At 40.1% G+C, this 25,869-nt stretch overlaps 2 protein-coding genes across 19 annotated transcripts in view; one reads left to right on the forward strand and one right to left on the reverse strand.

Moving 5' to 3' along the window:
* Nucleotides 1-24,258, forward strand: part of AK5 (adenylate kinase 5) — a 265,354-nt gene extending 241,096 nt beyond the window's left edge. For 2 of the 3 annotated variants that reach the window (XM_079129024.1, XM_079129023.1), the window contains exons 13-14: nucleotides 3,250-3,441; nucleotides 18,950-24,258. In XM_079129024.1, coding sequence (XP_078985150.1) covers nucleotides 3,250-3,441; nucleotides 18,950-19,018 — 261 coding nt within the window. In that variant the 3' untranslated portion in view covers nucleotides 19,019-24,258. Of the gene's footprint in view, nucleotides 1-3,249; nucleotides 3,446-18,949 lie in introns of all 3 variants that reach the window. The other variant, XM_079129025.1, reaches the window with a different exon arrangement.
* ZZZ3 (zinc finger ZZ-type containing 3) overlaps nucleotides 23,893-25,869 on the reverse strand; it is a 103,239-nt gene continuing 101,262 nt past the window's right edge. For all 16 annotated transcript variants that reach the window (XM_079128770.1, XM_079128781.1, XM_079128777.1 and 13 more), the window contains one exon: nucleotides 23,893-25,747. In XM_079128770.1, coding sequence (XP_078984896.1) covers nucleotides 25,603-25,747 — 145 coding nt within the window. In that variant the 3' untranslated portion in view covers nucleotides 23,893-25,602. The remainder of the gene's footprint in view (nucleotides 25,748-25,869) is intronic.

The following is a 25,869-nucleotide window of genomic DNA, read 5'->3' on the forward strand; positions in this document are numbered from 1 at the left end:
TGTCTCAGGCCTGTCCTTAACTAGTCCTTAGTGACCTTTGGCAAATTAACTCTTGGAGCTCCCCTTTCTAGCCTTAAAGTGGAGATAGTAATACCTCCCAGCAGAGGAGCTAATGGGCATAGAAATAGCTGTCTCTAAAGCCCTTAGCTGAGTCCATTCAGATGCTGAAACGTTGCTTACATGATCCTAATAGCCCTCTGTTCCAGAACACCAGATCCCAGTCTTTGAGAATTCACCCCAAATCACCTTGAAACCAAAGAAAGAGGCAGGGAGATCCAGGATTACACAGACTACAATTTCCTGGGGACTTACTGCAGAAGTGTGGTCCTGAGTAACAGCAAGACCCACGTGGATCCCCACATTTTGGGTCAGGAAGACAGGGCCTATGAAGTGGCAAAAGTGGCTACATCTAAACCAGAATGTCCCTGGCTTATCTTCAGTTAGCATCAAAGAGGAAGGCACTTTCCTGGTGCCAGAGTCTGGTTGTAAGCTCCGCATACCTCTTCAGTGGTTTTATGTATTTATAGAATGCTGGGAGACTACACAGGGGAAATTGACCAGGGTAACTCAGGGGTCACCCATGGCAGTTATGACTCAAGGAGGCTGCCGTCAGGTCAAGCTGAATCCTTATGGCTTCTAAGGACACTTGGGCTCCAGGGGAGGGTCCCTGATACCAAAGACAATGAAGAGTCCAAAGATGTGGTGACGGAATTCCAGGAAAGAAGGCAGGGCCTTCATCCAGACAAGAGCAGAGTTCTCTGCTTTCTTGTCCACTCGGTGTTTAAGGTGAATCCCAGTGTAGTAACAAAAGGTTTAGCTAGCAGCCAGAAAACTACTCCAAGGGATCGGGTAAAGTTATATATGGAAGCATTTTGAAAAAAAAAAAACATTTCAAAGATTTTTTAGTATTAAAATAAAAATGTGGTGCAGATCCCTTCCAAATGGAATGTGACCGTGTGACAGCTTTGTACAAAGGAAGAAAGGGCTGATTACAGGAGAGACGGGTCAAACCCCATCGTTTGGACCCAAGGAAACGGCTGGGTAGGCAGCTTCTCAAACTATCAGGTTGTGAAGTATCACCTGGGGATCTTGGCCAGGTGCTGTGCCTGAGACTGATTCTAACAAGCCCCCTAATCATATGCTGATGATCCACCCACCGCAGTCTAAAGCAGTCTCTCTGCCCTGCACTTATTTTGGTCCAGAGGATCAATGCCAGCTCCCACTTAGACACTTAGGCACTTTCTTTGTGCCTGAATCATTCTGGAATTCTCTTTCCTATCCCCAGGAGTGGCCTGAAAAGGACTAGTGCAGGAATTGTTTCAGGAAGAACTCTGTGACTGAACTGTGAACTGCCTCCCACGCTCGCCCTCTGCTGGTGAACAGGGATCATTTTCTCCCAAACCCTCCCCCAGCCTTTCTTGCTGTTCAAATGCTCATTTTTTCCTTCCAGTAATACCGACAGAAAAACATGACATGCTCCAGAGGTTTGTTTTACTCTTGTAAGTTTTGGAGAATTTCTCCACTCTGTTCCTTAAAGGACCTTCCATACCTCAGGGGTGGGGGTAAATGTTTGATCAACACTTGGTGGCAGCTCATGTTTCTCTGTGTGTCCTAAACATCTTCCTCTACCCCAATTTTTTTTCCTGCCCCACCCCAGGCACTTTCTACAGGCTTTCATTCACTCACAACCTCAGCATGGCCAAATCAGGGGAGCAAAGGCTTCTTTTGATCCATCAGGGTTGGGGGTGAGTAGTGGAGGCACATATGGTGTATTCCAGAGATACCAGGAAAAGATCAGTTAAGAGAAGGATGGGGAAGCTGGGCGTGGTGACACATGCCTGTAATTCAGAGACTTGGAAGGCTAAGGGAGAAGGATGGAAGTTCAAGGCCAGCCTGGCACCTTAGCAAGATCCTGTCTCAAAGTAAAAAGAACTGGGGATGTAGCTCAGTGGCAGAGCACCCTGAGTTCAATCCCCAGTCCAAAAGAAAAAAAGAGAGAGAGAGAGAGAGAGAGAGAGATGGGGAAATGGAGAAGTTCAGGTCACAGATTATATTACCACTAGTCATTCATTAAAAATTTTCATAATCACCTTTTACATACAAGACTTTGCACCAGAAATAGGTTTTCTAGCCCCTGCACACTAAGATCAGAACTTAGTAGTGGAAATAAGCATAATAACTAAGCTTCGTGCTTACTATTTGCTATATGCCAAGCAGTGTGCTTACATTACTTAATTTTCTTTAATCTTCACAATAATTTTATGACCACCCTTAGTATACAAATGAGAAATTCGAGATACAGAGACATTAGGTGATACCTTAGTTAGTCATAAAGTCTAGTGGTTTTAAAAAAATTAGTTATTATTGCTCATGGCTCTGAAGTTTGATGGGCTCAACTGGCAAGTTCTCATGTAGGGTCCCTAACATTGTAGCAGTCAGATAGTGGCTAAGGCTGGGTATGCATGTCTGGGCCTGAGGATGGGGCTGGGGGTTAGTTGGTGTCTCAATCCTCGTGGCTAACTTTGGCTTCACCACTCTGTGACAAGGTAAGTGGACACTTAGATGGTTGCTGACTTCTCCTACAGCAAGTATTCCACAAAATCAGGCAGAAATCAGAAAAATCCTTAGGACCTATATAATAGTGCGAGGCATCATACCATTATATTCTGTTGGTCAAAACAATTATAAGTCAGCTCAGATTCAAGGGGGTAGAGAAGTGGCTTTACATATCAATAAAGGAATAGCTTATAAGTAAAGCAAGGTAAGGATTAATAAAGTCCATCTTGGAGACAAGTTACCGCACCAGGAATTGGCCCTGAACGGCCTGACTCCAATCTTCACATGCTTAGCTGTTATGCTCCCTTCGCCCCTACACAGTATCTACTGGTGCTAGAAGAAGTTGTAATGGTGGTATGGAAGAGGGAAATGATTAGCGCTGCCTCAGTAGGTCAGGGAAGTCTCCCCACCCCACACCCAGACTGTGACTGCGCTGGGTAGCGTATTATCCTGGCTTTCTCTACCACGATCTTAAAGGGGAAGACAAGAGACTGCTCTTAGGCAGCACACAGAAAGGGACTGACCTGGAAATGAGGAGCCAAGAAGTTCAGTCCCAGCTCTGTCCGGACGTCATTCTGGGCTCTTGAAAGGGCCCAGAAGGCCAAGAAATAAAAGAGACGAGGGCCCCAAACCTTTCAGGACATCAGCAAAATGGAACTTCTGACAGTCTGTGCTCTGCTCCATTCACCTCAGATCAGAGACCCACACCTGGTGATCTGCATGGACTGCTCGGCAGACACCATGACCAACCGCCTGCTCCAAAGGAGCCAGAGCAGCCCGCGCATTGATGACACCTCCAAGACCATCGCCAAGCGTCTGGAAACCTACTACCGAGCATCCATTCCCGTGATTGCCTACTACGAGACGAAAACACAGCTACGCAAGGTGAGTCCTTTCACCCACACCCCCAAAATGAGCCACTTGCCTTTTTCAAGAAAAAAGGCTGGGAAAGATGGTTATGGGATCTGGGATTAGAGCTGTATGCAACTGCAAAATTGGGGCCAAGATATGAGTTCTTTACTTTCTTCACTATTGTCTCAATCAAAATTAGTTATCTGTTATATAGGCCACAAAAAAGTGGTCATATGAGTTTCACAGATGCCGTTATACTTGCTGAAAACCCCCTTTTCCAAGAGAAAGAGAAATTGGGTTGGTCATAAAAGTTCCTGCCATGAACTCTGGGTGACCTCAGCTAAACAGGATGATCTAGAAGGTCTCTTCTAGATCCAAGATTCAGTGCCTTTGAGCTCTCGAGTGTACGTAGTTCATAATTGGAAGTTGGCTCCTTCACCTCAGTTTCTTGCAATAATTAATGTTCTGGGGAGAAGCAACATATGAGACCAGGGAAGCAGGCAATAGGTGAAAGAGGGGAGATGCCATGGGGAGGTGGTAGTTTCAACTTAATGTTCATGAGCTGTTACCAAGCTTATGCACCATTAATACATGTACTTGGCAAACTGCTTGGTCCCCATGCTTCGCTCATTCCATGGCTGTGTGTCAGGCACCCATGGTCCACACATTTGCACTAGTTGTTTAGACACAGCTCTTGCCTGTACAACTTAAGTGTTTAGTGGGGAGATCGACACACTTGGGATCACAGTTTAGGTTCAGACAAGCACAGAGTGCCTCTTCTCCAGTCCAAGGGGAAAGGAAAGATGTCCAGGAAGGCTGCCTGAGGACTACCAAGCAGAGTGTCCATGGGGAACAGGGCACTCCGTGCAGAGGATGCCCGGAGTGAAAAGGTCAAGAGGGGCGCCTCGGTCCACGATGCAAGGAAAAGAGGGGCAGAGTTGGCTGTGAGGAGGAGGGCCAAGGGCTAGATCAAGAGGAACCTTACAGGGCCAGGGTGGTAGCTCAGGTGTAGAGTGCCTGCCTAGCATGTGTGAGGCCTGGGTTTGATCCTCAGCACCACATAAAAATAAATAAATAGAATAAAGGTATTGTGTCCATCTACAACTAAAAATAATTTTTAAAAAGAAAAAAAAGAGAACTTTATATAGGAGCCACTAATTGTCCTGTGGGTAGTGGGAATTATCAGAGGGGATAGACAGATCAAGGCTCCAACCTAAAAGCTCACCCCATTGTCTTGTGCAGAGAGAACACAAGAAGATAAGGCTAGGATGCCCCTAGGAGGTTGTGGCAGATGTTAGGAACAAATCCTGAGGTCCCAAACCAGGTGAGAAAGTGGGACTCTGACTCTTGCTAATTATAGGACCAGAGGCACCAAACAATTAACAATAAACTTGTCTCAGAGATGACACTGCCAATTCCTTGGAAAAACCACTGGGAATGAATTCATATCTTCTAAACCTTCAACAATCCATTTTTCAGAATCCTAAGAAGCCCTGGATATATGTATTAAAAGGTGTCTCTTAATATAACTTGAGGATACCAAATGCTTCCCAGAATGCTTCATGTAACCTCTTATTGCCACATAAAGTGAAGGCTTAGATCTTTAAAAACAAACCAAAAATGCATCATATAAGAGCGCAGTCTCAAAATTTCAAGGTTGAAAAGGCCTTTCCAGATAGGTCTTCTGGTGATTTTCACCTTTTGTGCAGCCTGGAACACACACAGAATTTTCTAGGTAGAAAGGGATTTCATACTCTCTCAAGATGTGTAAAGATGAGAAAAGTCCTAAGGAATTCAGGGTTTAAACCAATTTCAGAGTCAGAAAATCCCTTTTCTTTGTCTTAAATTATTCCAACCTGAATTCTACAGACTCACAAATGACTGGCACATGGATGCAGGGCTAACAGATGTAAGAGAAATCTGACTTCTGGAATCTACCTCAGAACTTTCTGAGTTTCTAATGGAAAAGGAAGTTTCCAATCCCCTTCAGCTCATCTCTTCAGCTTCCCCGGCATTATGGTGATGCTGGCAGCTGGGTCTGTAGTGAGGTAACATTTATGAGCCACTTTGCAAATATTTAAAACAGGCTCCAGCCCTTGGGCCTCCTGGGGGCTGCAGGGAGAAGCTGCTCCATCCCTCTGCCTCAGCTCAAGGCTCTCTGGCAACCACGCAGCTATGATAAAGCCAGGACTTCATATACACCCAGGGAGAGAAGTGTGTGGTACAGTTGTACCCCGGGTGTCTACTTTCTGCCTCTCTCATAAAGGAAAGCCTTGCTCGCCATCTGGAAAAGAATCAGCATAGAACTTTCTCCCTCCCATGCCTTCCTCCATGCGCCTGAGGCAGACGCTATTAATCAGTGGTGGCAGAGTCTGGACTCAGCAGCGCAGAGGCAACCCAGTTGACTAGAGTTGCCCACAGGAGGAAGCTTTCTTTCGCCATGACTGAGAGAATTTATTATTGAAAAAATAACTGAGGTGTAGCATTTTGGGGTAAAAAGCACCAATGCTGGCCAAACCCTCCGTGATGGAGAAAATACTGGCCTGAACATTAAAGGCCCCTGACCCAGTTTGGGAAATTTGGTGAGTCATTTCACTGTTTGGCCTCTCAGTTTCTCTTCTTAAAATAAAGGGGTAGACAGAACATATTCTTCTGGAATTCTCCAAGTCTGTCACTCTACAACTCTTGGGGAAATTTTATTTTATCTAATTACAAAAGTAATTCATGCTTGTTCTAGAAAATGTAGAAAACAGCTAGGCACAGTAGTACACCTGTAATCCCAGCAACAAGGAAGCCTGAGGCAGGAGGATTGCAAACTCTCAGTCAGCCTGGGCAACTTAGTGAGACCCTGTCTCGAAATTTTTTTTTTTTTTTTTTTTTTTGAGACAGGTTGCTTAGGGTCTTACTAAATTGCTGAGACTAGCTTTGAACTTGCCATACTCCTGCCTTGAATTATAGGTGTGTGTCACCACACCCTTCTTGCTGTGAGTTTTTAAAGCATGATTGTGACTATAGAGAATATCAATCTGGACTCCTTATGGATAACAGGCACCCAACCCAGCTGGCCTTACCTAAAACACAAGGAATGGCCTCAAATGCCGAAATTTAGCAGACCCAGGGCTGTGAGACCAGGCCCTAGAAAGCTCCCGACTGCAGCCCTCTGCTTCTCAAACATTTCTTTCCCTTCTTCTTTCTGGGCCAGGATTTTCTCTTTCTCTGGCTGACAAGCTAGAATATGGCCACCTGACAGTTTCCACATTCACATGTTAGTTAGCCTGACAATCTCTGATTCCCAGTTCCAAATTCCCAAGGGAAATTTTCTGATGGGCTTTGCTCTGCTTAGGACCTAACTGATCCTATTAGGTTGGGACAAGCAGGTGGTCACAGGGGCTTTTTCATTAGTTCTGCAAGTGTTTTCTTGATGCATGCTGTGCACCAGACATGGTGTAAACAAGATGCACACAACAGTAAACAGAATGAAGTCTTTAATTGAAAAGAAAACAGTAGACAGGAAAATAAAACTACAGCTAATAAGCTCTGTGAATAGAACAGAACCATGAGTTGTAGGAAGAGGGTGTTTGAAAGTTTCTCTGAGAAGGTAGCATTTGAATTAATAAGACCTGATGGATAGAAATGTGGTTGCCTGGGACTCTTCCCTATGAAGTGGTTGGGGACAAGGAATTCCCAGAAGAGGAGGGCTTGTGAACTGAGAGAAACCACTGATATCTCTGCACCTGAGGGGTACAAAATTGTATGACTTGGTATTTAAAGCCTCTCTTTTGTCTAAAGCATAAAAGTAAGCAACTACATGCTGTTTAAGAAAGAAAGTAAAATTTTGAGTAATAAAGAAAAAATGAAAATCATCCAGAATTCTTTCACCCAAAGATAATAATCATTAATGAACATTGTGATATAATTTTACATATGTTTTTCTCCATTTTTATATACGGTTTGCTCATGGCATAATTAGTCTAGACACACCCCAGGCCATAAATGAAAAGGAACTGATAACAGGTGAGCTCTAACCTTGAGTTATTTCCTACTTTTAATCATTTAAGAAAATAAAGAGAGAAACCAGTTATTCATTAAAGTTGGGTTTTACAGATAGAGAAAATCAAGTTCCTTTGGCAACTCCATTTTTGTAAAGGAGAAAACAAGCTTTTGCTGAGCAGCTCTTTGGTTGCCATGTCCTCCTTCATAGACGGTGTGGCCAGGTTTAGTCTCCTGACTCTGCAGTGCTCAGTGTTGTTCTGGGTGATCAGCCTGACTGGACTTGCTGTAAACTGAGGGAGGAAGGGTGAGGGATAAAGTTTCCAGAAATTGGGAAAAAGTAAAAGTAGAAGGCCCAGTTTCACCTTGGATGTAAAATCCAGTTGAGAACTCATAATTGATGGTTTCTTAAGGTTAGGGTCTAAATACTAGCAAAGAGAAAACCCAAAATTACTTTTTACCTTGATTCATCTGCATTGAATTCTTAATTTTGATTGTCTCCCAAGTGACTAAAGTAACTCTTAAACTAACTTAGTTCAGTTTCTCTGTGTGTATCTGAGAATGTCATTGTGATGGCTTTATACACAAATGACGTTTTCACTAGATATAAAATCTAGGTCAGAATAATTATTTGTTTAGGATAGAGCACTTGGATTTGTGCACATGAGATCCTGGGTACAATCCTCAATACCAAAAATCCTAGTAACTAAATTAAAAATAAAAGTCATTATTTTCTACCAAAAGTTACTAAACATTGCTCCCTTGTTTTCAAGTATTTAGTGTTGTAGAGGAAAAGGCAGAGACAAATTTGGAAGTAACCTTTTTCAACTGATATTATTAACTAAATTTTTAAAATTTTTCTTCATGTCATTCAGGAATTATATCCAGAGATAGGTCTGTTTTTGCTGATTTTTAATAGCACTGATGAAATTTTTTTATAACTCCAGAAAGATTTCTCTAATTAGCTTTGTTTTGTTATTGTGTTATACTTGTTGATATTGTTGATGATAGGGTTTTGTTGTTGTTGTTGTTGGTTTTTTTTTTTTTTTTTTTTTTTTTGCATTACTGGGGAATCAAACCCAGGACCTTGTTTATGCAAGCCAAATGCTCTACCACTGAATGCATCCAGTCTGCTTTGAGTATTTTTATGCACCATTGCTCCTTATTTTTCCTCAGGAACACACAATTCATAGATCTCCATTGTTTGCCTTCCATAATAGCACAGTCCACTAGAAATATAATGTGAGTCATTTGAAATTTTCTAGTGGCCACAGTAAAACAGTACACAAAACAACAGATGTCACTGATTTTATCAACTTTGAAATCTGGTGTGTATTTAACATTCACAGCACATCTCAGTTCAGAATAGTTACATTTGAAGTGCTCATTCAGAACACATGGCAAGTAACTTTCATGGAGAGTACAATTGTACATTTAGACCTACTCTACTATTTTCATTATTTTACCATCTGATTTCTAGGAAAAAATCCCAAATTTGTTTTCAACATTATTGATCCACTTATTTACATCATTCCTGCTAGCCACCAATATTGATTCTAGTTCTCACATGCATTTTATTACCTTAGCATAGTCTTTTCGCCTCATGCTGTTGCTTTTCTAGCCTAAGCCCATTCTTATTTCGTGATTCCCTGCTCTTATTTCATATGAACCATGCCCTTATACATACTATTTAAGCTAGCAATGATATATGTTAGTTGTTCTTCCTGTGTGTTTTATAACACTCTTTTTTTCTCTGTAGCTATCATGCTTTGTTGTAATTACTTTTTTTTTTTTTTTTTGGTATGGGGATTTAATTCAGGAACACTTGACCATTGAGCCACATCTCCAGCCCTATTTTGTACAGGGTCTCACTGAATTGCTTAGCACCTCACTTTTGCTGAGGCTGGCTTTGAACTTGCAATCCTCCTGCTTCAGCCGGCCAAGCCGCTGGGATTACAGGCATGTACCACCGCACCTGGCTTTGTAATTACTTCTTTACTTCTTTTATCTACCAAAAATGCTCTGGTACAAGAGTTATATCTGTCTTGTCAGCAGATTTATCACCTCTGTAGCACAACAGCAGAAAAATGTACTCAGTATTATTTATTGTTGAGTATTCAAGGAATTTCATTTAAAACTTTTCCAGTTTCTATATTCTATGGTTTTCAGAAGTGTTATCTCCTTCTAAATTCTGTGTCTTTTGCCTTTTTCTGTAATATTTTTTCAGAAACACCAGTCTGTTTTAAGTTTACTTTTGGGTTTGGTTATCTATTGTTATGTAACTAAGTATACCAAATCCAGTAGCACAAAACAGCAACCATCATTTGGTACTCATGGTTTCCATGCCTCAGGAACTTGGGGGGAAACACTATGATGTTTGTGGCTTCTGTTGGAATACCTGAAATGGCCAAGGAGACTCAAAAGGTTTGGAACCACCATAACTAAAGCTGACATGTCCACTCCATGTCCATTCCCACATCTGGCACCTTAGCTGGAACTATCAACCTGATAGTATGATGTTTCTAGAATGGCCTGTATTTCCCATATAGTATCACTCTTGGGTCCAAAGTTAGAGCCCAACAGAGAGTATCCCATGATTACATGTTCCAAGGGACCATGCTGGAGCTGCTCCTCTTACCTAGACTGGGAATTCACTGCATTGTACTAATTACAAGCAAATTGCCAAGGACAGCCCAGGTTTAAGGAGAGGGAGATTATACTTCCTGTCTTGATGGGTGAGGGGCAAAGTCTCATTTAGGGGAGTATGTGAAATGGGAGATATTATTGCAGCCATCTTTGAAAACTGATCAGCCATATCCTCCAATTCAAGGGTGGAGGGGAAGGGGAACCCTCCAGACCTTCTGTCAACACAGAGGATGTGCAGATCATCTGTAGTCTCACTTTATGTGCCTCAACTCCTGGTGTTGTTCAGTATGAGTCACACTCAGATCTCCCCTGGAAGCAAGCGAGGGTGCATAGCACCTCCTGCAAGCTGCTAGCGTCTCGGAGGCTTCACCAAGGTGGAATTGCCAGGCTGAGGTGTGGCAAGCAGGGGCCTCAGCCCCATGCTCTTGCTCCCAGGTGTACTCCTGTTTGCCCCCCTGTACCTGGGATGATCCTTCAGGTTTTAGATGGCTTTCCTCTCGTGCATATTTCCACCTTCGAGCTCTCCTCTTTCCGTGTCCCACCCCACCTCGCACAGGCACCCATTCTCTCTTTCTCTCTCTGACGTCAATCTACTATATGCTCACACATACCCCTGTGGTAAGGAAGTCTAATTTCATGAAAGTATTTCCATCCTGCACACATTTCTCAAAACATCTCTAGGTCAATTCATATCACAATGATGTTTCTTTTTGAAGAGTTTTATAATATGCATACATATTCTATGGTTTTTCAACCAGGTTGTTCCTAGTTTAGTTTGTCTTGTCTACTACTAACCACAATGCAGCGAACAAACTGGCTTTTTTCTTTTCCTAGTAGAAAAGACTGCTGTTTTAAGCAGAGATTTTTTTTATGTAATTTTTTTTTAGTTGTAGATGGACACAATACCTTTATCTTTTTTATTTATTTTTACGTGGTGCGAGGATCGAACCCAGTGCCTCACACATGTAAGGCAAGTGTTCTACCACTGAGCCACAACCCCAGTACCCTAAGCAAAGATTCAAAAAAAAAAAAAAAAAAAAAAAATCACATTCATTTCTACTTCCTTTTCTCTCCATATTTCCCTAGGAGGAGTATTTTGAAATACAAAAAGACTTGGGGACTTCCCAGTGTCTTGATGTTTGGCCTCTTTTATCAATGTTCCACCTCAGCCAATTTACTTATCAGTAAGGAGTCTGAAGGCATCTGGGTTTTTAATCTGAACCTGCCCTGGTTGAAACTAGCAATTCAGATTTGGACACAATGCACATGCACGCACACACGCACACCACTTGCCCAGTAAAGAGAATTGTGTGTTAAGAGAGTGGCTTAAGGAGCCCTGAGATTCTGTTTCCTCACTTGACAAATTAAGCATAAGTCATCCACCTTTCTCTCAGAGACTTAAGAAACTCCTTCTTCATGACCCTGCTTAGTCTTCTCTCTGCCCGTTCCCGTCCTGCTTGTGAGATCTTCCCTAGATCCCTGCAAAGATCTTTTCGGTGTGATGCAATGTTCACTGCATCGTGGGATCTGTTGACAGGAGTTGTGTTGCTGAGTGCTCTAGCCTCCCAGAAGAGCAGGCAGAAAAGAATCCCAGCCTTTCTGCTCATCTGAACACATTCTGGGCTTTGTTCCTCTGTTGTTGCTTTAATCATGTGGTGGGTTTTGCCTTTACTTGTCTCCAGGCAGCCCCTTCACTGGAATGAACTCAGAACCTCTCCAGGAGCTACTGTCCTGGACTCCACCAACAGAAAGTTGGTGCTTTTCTAGAGAAGTTCCTTCATATAGTCAGCAGACATTTATTGGGCATATGTCATGGCCAAGACCTGGTGCTTAACCTGAGAACTCATAGAGGAGAAATCACATGAAACTCTGTATTCGCAGCAAGGTGAAAGTGAAGTAACAAAGTTTACAGAATGTTTCAGGTCTTTGGAGACATAGAGCTTGGGCCTAGGGAGGTAGGGAAAGGCTTCAGGGAGGAAAGGACATTTGATCTGGATTCTGAAGGATGAAAAGAAGTTCACGCCAGATGGAAAAGAGGACACAAAGGCACTGACCTGAGAAAGAGCCTGATAATGCTGGCACAGGAGATAGTGCCAAACAGATGAATTAAAGTAGTGGTAGATTAGATGATAAGGCAAGGTCAAGGCCAGTCTGCAAAGGACTTTGAATCCACTCATTCCTCCTTCATCCAATACATTTGCTAGACCACCAACTGCCCAGTAGAAATATAAAATGGGTCACATATGTAATTTAAATTTTTTCTAGTACAGTCAAGTGCCACATAATGACACTTTGATCAACAACAGAATGCATATCCAACAATGATCAGAAAATCCCAGATACTCAGGATAGTAAACGCAAGGTCAACCTTGGCAACTCAGCAAGACCCTGTCTCAAAATAAAAAGTAAAAATAAAAGGGCTGGGAGCCTAGGCTTGTGGCTCAGTGGTACAGCACTTGCCTAGCATGTGTGAGGCACTGGGTTTGATCCTCAGCACCATATAAAAAATTAATTAGGGGCTGGGGATATAGCTCAGTTGGTAGAGTGCCTGAGTTCAAATCCCCAGCACTGCAAAAAAAAAAAATTTTTTTTTTAATTAAATAAAGGTATTGTGTCCATCTAAAACTAAAAATAAATAAATAAATAAATAAATAATAAAGGATTAGGGATGTAGCTCAGAGACAGAGTGTCTGCCTAGCATGCAAAGCCCCAGGTTCCATACCCAACATCAAAAAAGAAAAAACAAAAAACAAAATATGATTATATGGCCTAGGGACATTGTAACCATATTAGTTTGTGTAAATATACTCTATGATATTTGCACAACAAAATCCCCTGATGACACATCTCAGAACATTGTTAACGTATTGCAGTATAGTCATGTAAGCCAAAATTAAAGAGTAACAGATGAAATTAATTTATATATTTTACTTAACTTCATATTTCCTAAGTATTATCATTTCAACATGTAAACAACATAAAGATTATTAATGAAACATTTTTATGTATTTTTGTGAACTGTATCTTCAAAATCTGTTACTCAGGGCATATTTCAATCCAGATTCAAATTTTCATCAGAGTGGCTGGGGTTGTAGCTCAGTGGCAGAGTGCTTGCCTAGCATGTGTGAGGCACTGGGTTCGATCCTCAGCACTACATATAAATAAATAAATAAAATAAAGGTCCATTGACAACTAAAAAAAATAAATTTTTTAAAATTTTTTCATCAGAAAAAATAGAATTGTTGTATTTATAAAATTTACTGTTGGAAAGGTAGATTTCACATGCCTAGGTTGTTTCAAATATATTTTTAAATTTTGTAATAACTGAATTAAATATGTTTTTAACTTGATTAATTTTAATAGTACTAAAAATCTGGTTCCTTGGTTATATTAGTCACATTTCTAGTAGTCTAAAGCCACAAGGACTGGTGACTCCCACATTACACAGTCCTAGACTGTCCTAGGAAGTTTGATGTGAATGCTGGAGGGAACCAGCAGGAAGCTATGCACAGTAAAAATGAGCACGTCTGTTCTGGAAAGGTCACTTACAGAAAGGATGGATGTTCTTTTCATATCTGTGAAAAGATCTGTTTGACAGACAGAATGGAGAGGAGGTGGAGAAAGAAGGAAAAACGGTACCATGAAACACTATAAATGGACAAATTTCAAGTGCTTTGGAAAGTCCTGTTTACAGAGAAGCCATTGATGTGCAGATTATAAATCATCCTTATGTTTTTGCTGTGTGTTGTCTTAAGTCTCTCTGAAGTGAGGTATGTGGAGTCCTCCTCCTTCCTATGGCCTTGGGCATGAGGAGAAATATGTAGCCTGACTGGACATGGAAGTGGAGGCTTCCCAGGAGCAGCCTTTCACATTACCCTTGCTTTTTGAAAAACACATCCAATGATGTTCCGCAGACACACACAGGGCCTGGCCGTGAGGGATCCCTGTGGTGTGAGGCTGGGTCTGGTTTAACAGAGGACAAGATAAAAAGATGGTGGCGACGGATAACAATCCTAATCTGAGACAGCTTGGGTTTGTCCCAGAAGCCCCCGTCTTGCCAACACATGAAAAACAAAACAAAACAAAATAAAAAACTCAAGCAATGTTTTGAGCAGTGTGGGAAATCCAGGAAGGACACAGATGTGGACAGTGTTTGGACCACCAGCTGTTGTATGAGTTACAAATTCACAGAAGACAAAACACACAGGTCCCAAAGCAAAGTACCTGCTGTCCTAATTGCACCATGTTCTGCTGGCTGCTCTACTTTTCCTCCAAGAAGTAGGATGAAAACTTGAAAATTTACTGTCTCCTGTCCGTTTGTTTGAACTTCTTAATAAAAACAAACAAGCAAACAAAAAACTCTTTCCTATACTGATCAGGACACCACTTACCACAGGGTTTTATAGCAAGTCTCAGGCCAAAAAAGGTAAATTCTTAGAAGCAAATCTGCCAACCTGGCTTTTAATTAAATACATTAAATTAAATATATAAAACCTCATACAATTTTACTTTGCTGATTCACAGTTAAGAGATCTTTTAGGGAAAGGACACCAGGAAACTTACTTTTGACCATTCATGGGAAGAGAGAGTTGTCGGTCTGATGAGCACTGACGATAGTGAGCACACTCCCTGTGCTGGAAGACATTCTGCTTTCAGGTTTGCACAGCCACTGAGAAGTCTCAGTCACACAAAACAATCAGTATGCTAATCACATAGGATTCTCTGTTCATGGAACACTTGAAACACTAGCACCTTGTTAGCTAACTGTTTAAATTTGCTGAAGCTGTTGTAAGCACCAAGAATAGTTCCTGTAACTTAGAAAGCACTAGCTGGTTGGTTCTTTTCCATTTCCTTTGAATTGCAGTTATGTGTTGAAATAAGAATAAGAGCCACTTACGTTTTCTCTTAAAATATTCTCCATGTGGGAATTAGATGAGCAAGGAGAATCCACTTTGAGATTCGGAAAGAGTCCAGATAACATGTGAAGAACCAAAGGAGAAATGTGGAGAGGAGACAAAAGGCTCTGGTCTCACCCAGTCAGCTGGATTCTCTTTTGCTTCTTAAAAATCCATTCCAGGAATCCAGTGTTTCTCACTACACACGCACACATACACATTCCATGTGAGAAAAAAAAATAAGTTGACTCATCACCTCTAGAATTTTATTCTCAAACTCTGCTTCATAGGCCTAACTAAGGAGGGCCCCAGATCGTCTAATAGATTTCCCACTCACCCAAATAAAAGATCATTTTTTCCATCTGGAAGGTTTATTTATTTAATATTTGTCTTTAAACCTCTGCACATTTTTGGGTTCCACAGTGACAAGCACTGTAGTCTCTGGTTGGGTGGCAAGAAGCAGTTTTCTTCTATTTAATTAAATTCAATAAATATTTACATTATATAAATAAATAAAATTTAAGCCATAAAGCAAATGAGAAGGAAGGTATTGGGTAGAAACAGAAGTAATAGTTCAGTGAAAGCTCTGGGGACTAGCCAACAGCCTCACCCCAAACCCCCATCCTAGCCTGGTTTGGTAAGATCCTGAGAAACCTCCTGACCATCAGAGGATCACGCACCCCCTCCAGGCCCCGTGCTCAGTGGCCTTCTGTGCTGGAACCAGGTTGCCTGATTTTAATGAGAATTCCTTATCTTCCATGAAGCCCACGATGTGGGCCACGACATGGGCTCTAAGAGCATAATTCTGCCCCCACAATATCTCTCTTCTGGGAGGAAAGGAAGAGGAATGCAAAAATAGTGGACACAGTCTTTCACTCAAACTTCTGTTCCCCCACTACCTACTAGAGCCAGACCCTGGGCAGTTTAATGAGACCCTGCCTCAAAAATAAAGAGTAACAATGGTTGGGGATGCAGCTCAGAAGTAGAGCACTCCTGGGTTCAACCCCCAGTACCACAAACAAACAAAGAAAAAGGAACTAATGGACATGGGTTTCTTCTGGAAGGAAGACAAATTTGGAAATGCATATACACAAATGGTTGGAGAGCTTTGGTTAGTATTGATTACAGAAGATGGACTGGCGGAGGAAGTATTTCAGGACTAGTTAATAGAAATAGAAGATTATACGTCAGTTAAATTTAGAGAACTAGCCGAGTTCAGCAAGACACTGGAGAACAGATGAAGAAGATGCTGCAAAATACTGTCAATGTCGCGAAGCCCAGAAGGCCCAGAACAGGTTGGGGTTTCTCCAGATGGAGCTGAAGGAATCACTGAGGCCAAAAAGTTTCCACTATAGGTGCCCCTCAATTAGGTAATGAATAAGGAGAAAACTCACGTGTAGTTGAAGCAGACCATGACTTGGGGTTATTCCCTAGTCTAATTAGCTTTCACTCTGGCAAAAATTTGAAGGGGATTTTGAAAAATGTTTGCACCAAGGACGAAGAATTGGATCACTAAGGCCAAGAACTTGCATTAAAAAGACTGTATTGAATCTTTGTGCTCCTACAACTTCCTGGACGTCAGAAACCTGGTATATTTCCCACTGACATGGTCATGGACACAAATACTAAGCCCCCAGCTCTATCATATAAATTGAATCATACTGTGTTGAGAACTTGCTTCTTTCCTTCTTTGTGAAATTAATCCTTATTGTTGAATATGGCTGTGGTTTTCTTTTTTACCCTTTGAGAGTAGAGTATTCCCACAATATGACTGTCACAATTTATCCATCTACTGCTGATGGACATTTGGGATTTTTGCAGTTTGGGCTATTATAAACAACTCTTCTACAAACATCGCTGTTTCCATTTTCTGGGGGTATTTAAACATATAAGATTTTCTTTTCTTTTCCCTTCCTTCCATTGGTGAAGTCCTTAGGGTTGCAAAAAATCTTATTCATAGAGATTTAGGTAGGTAACAAGAGTTGAAAAAAGTCATTTCTCTAAGTATTGTCCAAAATAGCCCTCAAGAAAATCATCTGGAGATTTATCAAATATGCAGACTAGAAGGTACAACCCTCTGGAGATGAGACTTGGAAAGTTGTATTTTATCTATCAAGCATCTGTTTGGCTAGTGGTGTTAGAATAAAACACAGAGTCTTGTGCTTTAAGCTATATCCTCAGCCCCCAAACCTACATTTTAGAAAACATCACACACCACCACTACTGCCCTACCCGCCACTGAGTCTTGTTTTTTTCTCTATTTGTTAGCATGTAATGAACCTCCCTCAGTGTGCCTTCAAGGCATCAGTACACAACCTCCCTCACTCCACCCAATACAGAAACTGATCTTCTCCCCAACTCTTTCACTGAATGATTTGGCCCCCATGACAACAGTCTACTTTGAGACCTTTCCCTTCCTAGTACCAGCATTATCCTGGCCTCCTTGGTGCTTCTGCTACTTGGTTAGGCCCCACCTTCTGTAGATGTTACCTGTATGTGGAACAAATCTTAAGTGATGGGTGCCATCCATGTTAGCAAAAAGGAAAGAGTAGTGCCTTCAGGTCTAGGAAATCAGCTCTTCTTCCTATTCCTGTTGTTGGTTCCTTGTGCTGGGGAATCAACAACCTCCAAGCAAACTCTGCACTTAGCATATCTCCACATGGCAGTCCTAGCTTTTGCTTTCTTCTCCACACACCACCCCTCAATCCCCACTCCTGGTCCTATTCCCACCCCGCTCCACATGCTTCAGAACACTCAGAAGCTTCATTTTAGGTAACTTTAACAATACTTTACCTAAACAGGACACTGAGTTTGTTGCTATTATTGTTTTAAATAAACTTCGTTCTTTAGAGCAGTTCTAGGTTCACAGCAAAATTGAACATAAAATAGAGTTGGCAAATACCATGCCACCTAACCTCAACTACCTACCCCCACCAGTGATACATGTTGCAATACATCTACCTACTTGACACACCATTATCACCCAAAGCCCATGGTTTATAACATAAGTGTTGCACGGTGTGTAAGTCTGGGTCAATTTATAATGTTTTATATATATAGCATCATACAAAGCAATTTCACTGCCCTAAAAATCCACAGTTCCTCCCATTTAACCCTCCCTCTCCCCCACCCTGGCAGGCACTGGTCTTTTTTAGTCTGTTATTTCTTACTTTTCCAGAATGTCATTATAGTTGCAGCTATACAGCGTGCACACTTTCAGACTGGCTTCTATCATTTAGTAACAATTAAGTTTCTTCTGTGTCTTTCATGGCTTGATGGCTCAGTTCTTTTTTTTTTTGGCTCAGTTCTTTTGAGTGCTGAATAACATTCTACCTGTTTGCCAAATACTGAAAGACATCTCAGTTTTTGAGTATTGTCAATTGTGAATGAACTTGCTACAACATCCATGTGCAGGTTTTTGTGTGGATTTAAGTTTTCAACTCATTTGGGTAAACACCAAGGAATGCAGCTCATGGATGTATTTTAATAAACTGCAATGTCTTCCAAAGCGCCTCTATCATTTTTCATTCCTGAGAGTTGTGGTTGCTCCACATTCTACCCCACTATTTGGTGTTTTGGATTTTAGCCATTCCAGTAGATACATAGTGATATCTCACTGTTGTTTTAATTTAGGCATCTAGTTTTTAAACAATTACTCTTCACTCTCTATGGATTCTTAAGGTCTTATGTTTTAAAATTTTCCCAAGCAAAAGCAGATAATTTTTATTATTATTAAAAACTGACCTTAGCTGGGTGCTGTGGCATATGTCTGTAATCCCAGCTATTCAGAGATTTGAGGCAGAAGAATCACAAGTTCAAATTCAGCCTGGACAACTTAGTGAGACCCTGTCTCAAAATTTTAAAAATAAATTTTAAAAAAAAATGTTTTTAAGGGCTGAGGATATAGCTTATTGAGTCCTAGAGCGCCTGTGGGTTCAATCCTCAGTATCGCGGGGGGGAAATCTCATTTACATGTCTTAATAATTTTTCTTTTTTCCTTTTAAATATAGATAAATGCAGAAGGAACACCAGAAGAAGTTTTTCTTCAGCTCTGCACAGCTATTGACTCTATTTTCTGAAGGCGAAAAATGCATGTAAGAATGGAGACAAACATTAAAAGGTTATCCTTTAACACAATGTTTCAAGTTAAGCCTTGTGTCCCCTCAAATTGTGACATCACTGCTTCCTAGCCAGAGTCATGTGAGAGGTGTCTGGAAATCATGCACAGTGTTCTTGGGACCATCAGCCTCTTCACACTTTGAGACAGCTGCCCTCGCTCCAGCACTTTTCTGTCATGTAGAGCAAGGTCAGGTTGTGAGCTACAGTGCAGTGCCAGTCTGTCAGCTGTGCCCCGTAGGACTTGCTGGAGTTGATCAGCTGATTCTAGTCTCATCAGAAAGGGAGCCAGCATTCCTAACTCCCCATCACATCTTCCTTATGCTCCCAAAGATTTATATGCCTTTCCCTGATGAAGGTCCTCAACATGGGGACAGACTTGGGCACATCTTCCTCTGGTGGCTGGCTGATTCTTCACTTCCCATCCACTAGTGGCTCAGAACCAGAGTGAGATGACTAGACAATGCCACGTATAGCATATATAGAGGCATCAAGCAAGTAAAATTTGATTGAAATTTCTTAAAATGTGAAATTGTATAGCTTTTCCAAGATGGCAAAAACCCAGGCCATGGGTAACCAATGTTACCCATCAATAACATTGGATATTTATTCTCTATCTATTTAGCTACTTGGAATATTTTCAAAACAGCTAAGAGAACAAATCTGATTGCTATATAATCTTGACTCCTCTATACATGGTGGTGCATTTCAACAATTATAAATTAATATTTTTAATTATAAACTGACCAAAAGTAAAAGCATGGGATGATTGGTTTTTCATTACTTGGACAAATAATCATCTTATAATTTTGATTTCAAGTTATCATCCACTTACAGCCAAACAAAAAAAAAAAAAATACAATAACAAAAAACTGATGTGGGTGGGAGGGGCATGTTAGTAAGCAGGTGTCTTGCAGATTCCAATGTTGTATTTGTTTCATATGGGCCTTTTCCTGGGGTTTGCAAACCTTGCATCGAATCAGTGAAGTTCAGATTCTCTTTTGTGCTCAGTTGTCAAATCAAGAGCTTCTATTCTACTGAAATAACTGCATCTTCTTCTACTCAGTCACTACAAAAGACCACATTTTCAGTTTGCATGATTTTTTTTCTTCAATGACTGTGCAAATAAGGATCCATTTCGACAAAATTGTATTTTTAAAGTCATTTTTTTTTTCTTGAAATGGATATGTACAAATAAAATAAATGGAAGACAGGATAACTCTTTTTCTATTTATTTGTAACTCACATCATTCTGGAAAGCATTTGAAGCCTTATTCCAAACAGAATTAGAAGCAAACACAGTAATAGCTGAGATTTACGATCCGTTTATATGGTTTTAATTTTGGCCACAGACCAGATTTGAGCTATTACAGAGAGAATACTTAATGTATTCATGATACATGGTAATTTTCATATTTCCTTTTTCTCTAACATTTGTTCTTAAACAGAAATGTCAGTGTTTGCTAGAGAAGAAATTAAGTTTCTTTGGTTACAATTATGCCTCTATTAACAGAAAGGGTGCAGCATGTTCCCATAACTCACACAATTGTCAAATACTTTATTACCACCCCAAGTTGTCACACTTCTACAGGGGAGCCTAAGGAGTATTTGAGCAAAGGAGGAAAAAAAGTATTACAGAATGAAAGTTATGTTGTGCCAGAAAACAAACTGACTCTGTAGGGATTAACATTCTTCCAAAATATACCACATATTGCCAAACACAGTCTGTGCTCACCAGAGCTTTGACAGTGTGGGTGAGGGAAATGAGACAGCATAGAGGCAAACAGGCCCAGCCAATGGCTTTTATGGCTATAGTTGGCAGCCATCTTGAAAAATCAGCAGAGGTAAATGGCTTTACCCAATGGAGAGTAGCTGGTCTTCTGCAGAACTACTAAAACACACTTTACTTATTTGAATGGCTTGAAGTGACATCATTACCTTAAAGTCATAGAATTTTAAAACAGGAAAAGACCTCTGAATAGCAAAAGGCCAAGAGTGTATGTGGACACATCCAAACACATCCAAACTCCTTTATGATGAGCTATACTCAAGGTCACACCTGAATTGACCCTGCACCCTCTCCGACCCCATCAGCTACTACGTTCCTCTTGCTCATTTGGCTCAAGTTTCACTGGCCATCATAATGCTGCTAAGCACACCAAGCTCTTTCCTGGCTCAGAGCCCTGACATTGCTGTCTTTCTGCCTTTTCCTACAGATTATCCCCACAGCAAAGTTCCTCACTCCATTCAGGTCTCTGACGTTCTAATTTACCCTGGTCATGGAGGCTTTCTTTGATTATTTTATCTAAAATGGCAGTGTTCCCTATTCTCCCATTATTATTTTTCTTCAGGCCACATTTTTCTTCACAGCATTAATGTCTGCTTTAAGTACTTTTTAAAACTTTACTTGTTTATTGCTTTTCTTCTACATTAGTCTAGAAGCTTCGTAAGGGCAGGGCTTCATACTCCCAGCCCACACAGGACTATTATTACTAAGGGCTAATATACTTACATTCTCTGTACCTCCAGTTTGCTCATCTGTGCAGTGGAGATCATGATAGTAATCAACCTCAGAGGAGTTGTGGGGATCAAACAAATTAATACAGGTAAATCATTAACTGGTTCCTAGAGCTACATGAAACAAGGTTGTCAACACTGAGTGCTTCACTTCCAAAACTGGACTACAACCCAGAAGTTCCCCTCCAGTGTCTTTCCACTGTTCTCACTTACAAAACAGGACAGTCTGAGAATCAAGATAGGTGACCTAACTGAGGTGCCACATTGGACTAAAACCTTCTCAGTCATTCAGAGTAGAACCATATTCTCCAGATAAGGGAGGAGGCAACTTCCCTGTCCTCTCAGGCCCTGTGAAGGGCTCTCCTGAGGCAAGTCCTGTAGGAATCAGGCACACTCAGGTTTAGGGGCTGTCTCCTAACTTCCTGGAGAAAAAAAATGTAGCTCTCCAAAACTTTGGTCATACAACCAACAAATATTTATGGAGAATCTGCTAAAAGCCAGACCCTAGATATACAGAAAAACATGTATGGTCTCTGCTCTCATGAAGCTACATATGACACAACTTTTAAAAATCCACTTAATCTGCTATATAAACTATGAAGAAAAGGTCTTACTTCTGGGATCATATGAAAAGCAGTACATTTTCATCAAGGTAAGAAATTTAAAACAAACACTTTATGGCCTGAAATGCCACCATAATCTTATGGAAAAAGCTACTTTTAATCTGGTTTCATCCAGTGCGCCTAGAATAATGGACTTCCAACTATATCATCCACAGTAAGAAACAGTTTATATAGAACATCCACACTTATTTTAACCAAAAAATAAATTCCACAAAACAATACTTAACATCTGATACTATTTTTCCTACTTAAAAAAAAAAAAAATGTTCCTCACACCTCAGTAAATTGTGTTCTGTGATTTAATTTAAACAAAAGGGAAGGGGAGAAATATGGTCAAAGTATACTACTAAGTAAGTGAAAGCACCCAACATGCACCTGTGTTTTTCTAATTCACAATGGTGAAAACTTTCAGTGCTTTCCCCCCATCCACACATAGGCTTCTCTCCTGTGCTACAAACCCAGACATATGCTCAGGTTTGTATTCCAGCAACCACACTACCAGCCCTGCACAGCTCCACTCCTAATACTTCAGTGATCCCTGACACAACAGGAATATTCTTACTCAGGAAATAGGACAGTGAGGCAGACACTGAGTCTGGACTGATCTGTCTTGTCTAGGTTAAAGTCAAGCATCACCACTTTTTTAATCATATGACCTTAAGCAAGTTATTTAATGGCTCTCTGGCTAGACAGGATACTAACTGAACCTGTATCACTGGACTGTAGAGAATTAAATTAGTTATTATAGACTTGCTTGGCACATAGTAAGTACTATGTCAGTGTCTGTCATACCAAAGGAAACCTCCTCTGCCTAAACTTATAGCAGTGATTTTAGGCATCATTAAACATTTCTTCAGTTATTAGTAAATAATTTGAGCATAAATATACCAGGAAACAGATCTGACCTACTGAGAACCACTTAATAAGCAATATTTTAAGAAACAGATCTCCAATAGTCCATTTTTTCGTACAGCCAATATTTCTGTAGACAGACAGAAGTCTATGTGCAAATGACAGCCTTGCCTATTCCTGCAACACTCAACTATAACAAATGAACAAAACATAACCTTTGCTACTACTACTCTTTAGAGCCAGGAGGACTAATTTCTTTGAGCTGAGGAATGCAAAATAAACACACCTTCTGTTCAGGCAGAAAATAATCAGTCCTCTTTAACACCTAAAAGTCTTCTTTGTCCTTGAAAAAATGCATTCAACTGGGTTATTTTGTCTATTCTATTTATATAACAATTACACCACTCATTGCCCTCTTCCAAAGAACATTTCATTTTTTATGGAATTTCTGAATAGATTTGAATGGTTCTCCAAAAACTAACTGGCACTATTTCTATACAAACACAGAAGTTACAGAAGTTTCCAACAAGTGTTACTGTCTTGCCCAACTACAGGTTGAAGGCAGATCTTCTGGCATATGCACATAACATTTAATATCAAAATATCTAGAATGCTAAACAATTCCCCTCTTCCACCCACTAATAATTTCAGGGTGAGACTTTCATTAACTTTTCTCTCTGATTTTGATATACTGTATCAACATCACCAGTGATCTTGTAAATATATTACTTTAAAATTCTCATATTTCTATATTTAAAATTCCATTACTTAATTTAAAAAATTTAGGGTAGATTTTCAGTACCCTACTATGTATTGAAGAGAGCTAATAAATAACATTCCCTAGATTTAAAAATACGAAAAAACAAGCGACTCTAAAAATTAGATCTGGTATAATATACTTAATCCATCTTGGAATATTTATACTATCTTTTCCCAGTTAACAATACTTTCTAGGAAACCACCTGTTTAAATCCATGGGACTTATTTTCATCAAAAACAATTAAGAGTAGAGCTGGGGATGTGGCTTAATGGTCAAGCACTTCCACAGCATGCGTGAGGGCCTTGGGTTCAATCCCCAGCATCAGGATGACCAGAAGCATCTAGAATAAAATATCCAAACATTTCACATCTAGGCATTTATAACTGTTTTTTTTCTTTAACCACAATCTCTTTTTCCTTTTTGTAAACTACTTTTTAACTGTTTTAGCACATACTGATTGAAAAGACTACCCTCTTTTACAGATCTTCTCAAGTTAACTTTCGAAATTTTCCATAATATATTCTTTACTCTTTATAAAGGACAGAAAGAAACCACTTATATATCATGAAACAAACCCCTAAGAAAACAATCTTTCTGGTTTTAACATTGGTAAAAAATCCAAATCTAACCAAAAGGAAGTCACAACAAGCATTCTATAATATAAACCGACAGTATCCACATAGTTTATTTCTCACAGTTCTCCTGACAAATGAACATTATTCAAGAACATACTGTATACACAGATAAGAAGAAACATACAAAATGTTTTTAAATGATGCACAACAAAATCCAGCAGTATAAAAGAATGCATGTGAACTCTTGCTCACTGCGCAGACTAAATTTAATCACTTGTTTAAATAGTAATAAAAATACAATCTTTTATGGATCTTGTGCAGACTACAAAAGAGGGAAATTATTACCATATATATGATTTTTATATTAGGCAGTTTTCTTTGATGAGTTGTACTGACAACTCCAAATACAGAGGCAGAAGGCTGTGTATTTTAAAGGAATTAATGTTGTGAATTAGAGAATTTACACAGTTACTACCACTGGCACTTTTCACCATAGTTTGTACACATCACATGATCATCTTATATAACATTACATTTAAAAAATATATCTGAGTGACAATTTCATAACATTCACACACCATGAGCTGGTTAAGGAAGCAATGCCACAGTTGCCTCCTGTAGTGCTTCGCTGTTGGTAATAAGGACAGTTCATTGTGGTTAAAAGAAATTATATATCAATATGGGGAAGCAGCTCTGATTTACTAAAGGCCATCAACGGCCACCACTGGGACAGTGAGTTCTTTTAGAGCATAGATCCTAGAAGCAAACACCATCATTGGTTAAAACTTTGCTAAAGAAGTCAGTTTCTGTGCTGAAAACTATTTTCACAAAACTGAAAGCTACTAAACTGTTGTAATATAAATACTTTGTCTTCTCATTATCATATTTATGACCAAGTTCTTTGAAACCTTTGGAATTTACTCTTGCATTAACGTGTGCTCTCATTTCCATCTCACCCATTTAAGATTGACACCTAAAAGGCTTTTAGTGGTGAAAAATTCACCAGGGAAACCCTTTGCTCACCAGGAATGTTCAACTCCTGAACGTGATCTAGAGCCACAACAGTGCAGAGCTGTACTTGACGAGAACACTCAGGAAGCTCCCATGCTATGAGTGTCATTTCAGGGAAAGCAGAGAATCTTTCCAAACTGTGCACATAATTAACAATGATACCATTGCTATGTGTTGAAGAGGACTAGTAAATGATGTTCTCTTCCATGTCATCTGTTTGCTGGAAAGTAGTTTGGGTCAAGGTAATTATAACTGGTGCCCTGGGACACACAGTAGTCTCTGTCTAAGAATGTCTCTGACCTATAAATAGGTTCTAATTGGTGATCTTCCTTGTGAATATCTGTTTCATGTAGGCTGTAAAGAAAAAACACACAAACTCATCATTACATGGCATTGAATGCGTTTTGTCTACATTACAAAATTTTCTCACAGTTCTATCTGCATAAATTCATTAACCTATCAAAATCTTTAACAAA

This window comes from Sciurus vulgaris, assembly GCF_902686455.1.
Source record: "Sciurus vulgaris genome assembly, chromosome: 1".
Classification (NCBI taxonomy): Eukaryota; Metazoa; Chordata; class Mammalia; order Rodentia; family Sciuridae; genus Sciurus; species Sciurus vulgaris.